At 39.3% G+C, this 5,022-nt stretch overlaps 1 protein-coding gene across 3 annotated transcripts in view; it reads right to left on the bottom strand.

Moving 5' to 3' along the window:
* Nucleotides 1–5,022, bottom strand: part of loxl2a (lysyl oxidase-like 2a) — a 29,916-nt gene that overhangs the window by 9,225 nt on the left and 15,669 nt on the right. For all 3 annotated transcript variants that reach the window (XR_001637639.1, XM_016528540.1, XM_016528539.1), the window contains 2 exons: nt 4,504–4,655; nt 4,248–4,415 (listed from right to left, as the gene is read on the bottom strand). Coding sequence is in view for 2 of the 3 variants with exons in the window: in XM_016528540.1 (XP_016384026.1) it covers nt 4,248–4,415; nt 4,504–4,655 (320 nt within the window). In the remaining variant the exon portion in view is untranslated. The remainder of the gene's footprint in view (nt 1–4,247; nt 4,416–4,503; nt 4,656–5,022) is intronic.

The following is a 5,022-nucleotide window of genomic DNA, read 5'->3' as shown; positions in this document are numbered from 1 at the left end:
AAATCATTCTAATATGCTGATTTATTATTAGAATTATCAACAGTTGTGCAGCCAAATATTTTTAAGTTACGCCTTCTTTCTTTGCGTGCACATTTGGGCGGCGTTATGCAAATCTTCTCACATCGTGACGTAGACATGTGGGGTGTGTTAGAACGAGCCGTTTTAGGTAGGCGTGGTTGACTCTTAACTTTTATAAAGAATATCTCTTTGGATTTGAGACTTTAGTCTTTGCAACTTTACAGATCTTCTTTATGCACCAAGAGCTTGTAACACTCCAAAGAGAAAGGAAAAATTGAAATCGCATCATATGACCCCTTAAACTATAATAAGCCTGAAGCAAACTTAGGACAATGGATATCTGGGTGTCATTACGCCTTCTCACCAAACGGGGGCTATTTAATCACGTTTTCCAGATCGACTGAATGTTCCCGAACGTGATTTGAGCATCTGCTCCCAAGATTGCTTTTCATTACATCTGTTGCATAAGTTTAGATGTCTGAAACAAGACATGCCGTACCCCACAAGATGGGAAAGTCTCTGTCAGTGTTCTTGACTGCACAAACATGTTCATGATGAGTAATCATCCAGTATTATGGTGTGTTTTCCATGTGTTTTGTCTTAGACTGCACAGCGCTGAGTCACAGCCTCCTCTGACAGATAAGCCTGCTGGACTCCCGCCGTGGGCAGGGGGAATGTGGGCACATTCTGTCAGACTTTCAATGTGCTTCCTTCAACTCTCGGCATTGTAAAACCCTCCACACATGCTGTCTGGAAAGAAAGACCCACCGGTCCAGACTGTCAGACAAATGTTTAATGGCCACTCTGACATCTGGAAGTTGTATCTTGCACTTTTCAAGTTCGGTAACAGAAAACGTGACCAACAGCATGTCGGTGAACAAACTTCCCTGTTAATGCATCATTTAAATTGCTTTCAAGTCTCTAATGCTCACTAAGGCTGTATTTATTTGATTCAAAATAAAGAACAGTAATATTGTGAAATATTATTACAATTCAAAATAGCTGTTTACTATTTGAATATATTTAAAAATGTAACTTATTCCTGTGATGTAAAGCTGAATTTCAGCATCATTCCTCCAGTCTTCAGTGTCACGTGATCCTTCAGAGATCATTCTAATATGCTGATTTGCTGCTCAAGAAACATTATCAGTGTTGAAAACCGTGTGGAAACCGTGATAATGTTTTTTCAAGATTCTTTGATGAATAAAACAGAAATATTTTGCAACATTATAAATGTCTTTACTGTCACTTTTGATTAGTCACGTGTTCTTGATTAAAAAATAAATATATAAGGTATATATAATAAATTAATAAATATTAGTAAACCCAAACTTTTAAATGCTAGAAGACATGGAACAGTAAACTCTTCGTTTTATCTAAAATAAATAAATAAATTGAATTTGGAGAAAAAGCCCCCATTGGACTTCAAACTGACTAGTTGGTCAAGCTTGGTCAACCATTTCACCAGGAAGATCATCATAGTTGTACAGCTTTAATTACAATGTGCTGGTCTACAATGCTGAAAAACAGATTAAATCTGCCTAGGCTGGTTAAACTCTAAAACCAGCTAAAAAGGCCAGCTGGGAGACCAAATAAGACCAACAAATCAGTTTGGGCTGTTTTTTTAAGCAGGGCTCCAGTTAAACCAATGCCACACTAGCATAAACCTGTATGATTCATTACACTAGCCTTTTCAAGAGGGACTTATAATGACCATGAGTGACATGAGATCTAACTGCTTTGTGTCCCAAAGTTGAAGCCGTTAAGGCCATAATGTCTTGACATGCAGCCATGTGCCTCAGCTAGTGGCAAATTTCAATCAATCATCATAATACCACTTAATCATGGCATTACCCTGCAAAAGTACTTTAGCCTTTTCCAATTTCCACTCATAAAACTGCCCATCAAGCTATTCCCTCCATACCATTTCTAATGCATTAATAGTTTCCAGGCCTGTATCACAATGAGCTTGTTACTGGGCTGTTAAATATCCGTCTCTAGTCCAGCCATCTCAGCCCTAGACAGTCTGTGTGATCTTACACGCACATTCAAATATTAATTATTGAAATGAATGGGATTTAATAGAGTTACGGGATCCAGGAAACTTGTGGTGGATTAAATGGGGACACCACACTGACTACATGGCATGTGCCCTCATTAAAGTCCTTCATCTATACCAAGTGCCCCAAAATAGTCTCATACAAATGCGGGATACGAACACTATGATGATTCATTGTGGCTATTGAAAGTTTAGCACTACTGAAGGTGGTCCTTCATTAGATGGTCAAATATGCTGGATTGAGTGTTGAAACCAACTTGTATTGTTCTCTGGTGAATCTTAGGCGAAATCTAGTAATTTTAATAGGAATCCACGCAATCAGGAATTTTGTTTGAGGGTAAAAGTTTTCCTCAAACAGATTTTGCAACGGGTTAGAGTTAAGGCCTTTTCACACTGAACGCGAAAATTCGGCCCGATGACGCTTTTGAATCAAAACATCAGATCCGTATGAGGCTATTCACACCAGGCGCGATCATTCCCGGCGTGAAAAAGCGAGCTTTTTGTTTTTCGTCCTGTGTGTCGATATTTTCACCTATTGCTCCAAGACGAAACGGGCCATCCAATTAGATTTGCGCTAAGATCACGTGCCCGGAGCAGCTGCTATTGCACAAAAGGGTGAGAATGGTGGCGCTAAAAAAAAATACAATATTTTTTATATTAAAAAATAAATATGACCTCACGTTGTGTCAATCACGTTTACACACTGCTTAACAAATCAGTTTGGGCTGTTTTTTTAAGCAGGGCTCCAGTTAAACCAATGCCACACTAGCATAAACCTGTATGATTCATTACACTAGCCTTTTCAAGAGGGACTTATAATGACCATGAGTGACATGAGATCTAACTGCTTTGTGTCCCAAAGTTGAAGCCGTTAAGGCCATAATGTCTTGACATGCAGCCATGTGCCTCAGCTAGTGGCAAATTTCAATCAATCATCATAATACCACTTAATCATGGCATTACCCTGCAAAAGTACTTTAGCCTTTTCCAATTTCCACTCATAAAACTGCCCATCAAGCTATTCCCTCCATACCATTTCTAATGCATTAATAGTTTCCAGGCCTGTATCACAATGAGCTTGTTACTGGGCTGTTAAATATCCGTCTCTAGTCCAGCCATCTCAGCCCTAGACAGTCTGTGTGATCTTACACGCACATTCAAATATTAATTATTGAAATGAATGGGATTTAATAGAGTTACGGGATCCAGGAAACTTGTGGTGGATTAAATGGGGACACCACACTGACTACATGGCATGTGCCCTCATTAAAGTCCTTCATCTATACCAAGTGCCCCAAAATAGTCTCATACAAATGCGGGATACGAACACTATGATGATTCATTGTGGCTATTGAAAGTTTAGCACTACTGAAGGTGGTCCTTCATTAGATGGTCAAATATGCTGGATTGAGTGTTGAAACCAACTTGTATTGTTCTCTGGTGAATCTTAGGCGAAATCTAGTAATTTTAATAGGAATCCACGCAATCAGGAATTTTGTTTGAGGGTAAAAGTTTTCCTCAAACAGATTTTGCAACGGGTTAGAGTTAAGGCCTTTTCACACTGAACGCGAAAATTCGGCCCGATGACGCTTTTGAATCAAAACATCAGATCCGTATGAGGCTATTCACACCAGGCGCGATCATTCCCGGCGTGAAAAAGCGAGCTTTTTGTTTTTCGTCCTGTGTGTCGATATTTTCACCTATTGCTCCAAGACGAAACGGGCCATCCAATTAGATTTGAGCTAAGATCACGTGCCCGGAGCAGCTGCTATTGCACAAAAGGGTGAGAATGGTGGCGCTAAAAAAAAATACAATATTTTTTATATTAAAAAATAAATATGACCTCACGTTGTGTCAATCACGTTTACACACTGCTTCCGAAACTTTCGTCCATCATAAAAAAATCAGTTCAGGTTCGATTTTCTGCGTTTTCGCATCTGTAGCAAGCATTTTGATAGGAAAGGATGACAAATATGAAAAAAAAAACTCAGTGTGCAAGGACCTTTAGTCATGCGAATTTGCCCTGTTGACCAACAGAAATCTGCCCGGCTTGAAATCTCCACATCTATATCTCTACACTACTGACAATAAACAATCGAGCTTTTTTGGTGAATTTCTGGTAATTTTGCCGCAAGAAAAGACTAGTGAGCACTTCAATGGGTAGATTTACCTGAAACGCATGGCTGGCGAAGCCTAATCCCAGCTGTCTGCAGACCACCATGGCCTCGACTATCCCCCAGTTTTCACTACAAACGGTTCCCCAAACCAGAGAACCGTTCTTCTCAGTCAGAACCTCCACACGTCCCTCATATGGGTTCCTTCCTCCGCTTAGACGTATCTGTTGTAGTCAAAAGTACCAGTTTGTGAATTTCTAACTAGTGTTAGAACAATAATAGAATATGTAAGGAGAGTTTAAAGGTCCTGACCCTCTTCTGGAAACCCATGGCAGGTATATTACAGCGCACGGCAGCGTCCTCCTCATGACTGCAGCCCAGAGCATCATTATTGAAGTAACAGTCAGTGAGAGATTTCTCAAATCCAGAGCACTCCACCTCATTCATGTGGACCGGACCCATTCCTGAGAAAACACATTCATAATAAGTTAATGATGATATACAATGGGGCACTATGACAAAAAACAGGGTGTTCATGGACAGGGAATATTGATTTGAGTTTAAATGACATTTTTCTGTCTTATATGTGACACTGGACCACAAAACCAGTCTTAAGTCACTTGGGTATATTTTTAGCAATAGCCAAAAAAACATTGTATGGGTCAAAATTATCGATTTTTCTTTTATGCCAAAAATCATTAGAATATTAAGTAAAGATCAAGTTCCATGAAGATATTTTGTAAATTTTCTACCGTAAATATCTCAAAACGTAATTTTTGATTAGTAATATGCATTGCTAAGAACTTCAATTGGACAACTTTAAAGGCGATT

The sequence above is a fragment of the Sinocyclocheilus rhinocerous genome, unplaced genomic scaffold (genome assembly GCF_001515625.1).
Source record: "Sinocyclocheilus rhinocerous isolate Xijiao unplaced genomic scaffold, SAMN03320098_v1.1 scaffold603, whole genome shotgun sequence".
In the NCBI taxonomy this organism is placed as follows: domain Eukaryota; kingdom Metazoa; phylum Chordata; class Actinopteri; order Cypriniformes; family Cyprinidae; genus Sinocyclocheilus; species Sinocyclocheilus rhinocerous.
This window is presented reverse-complemented; position numbering and strand designations above follow the sequence as displayed.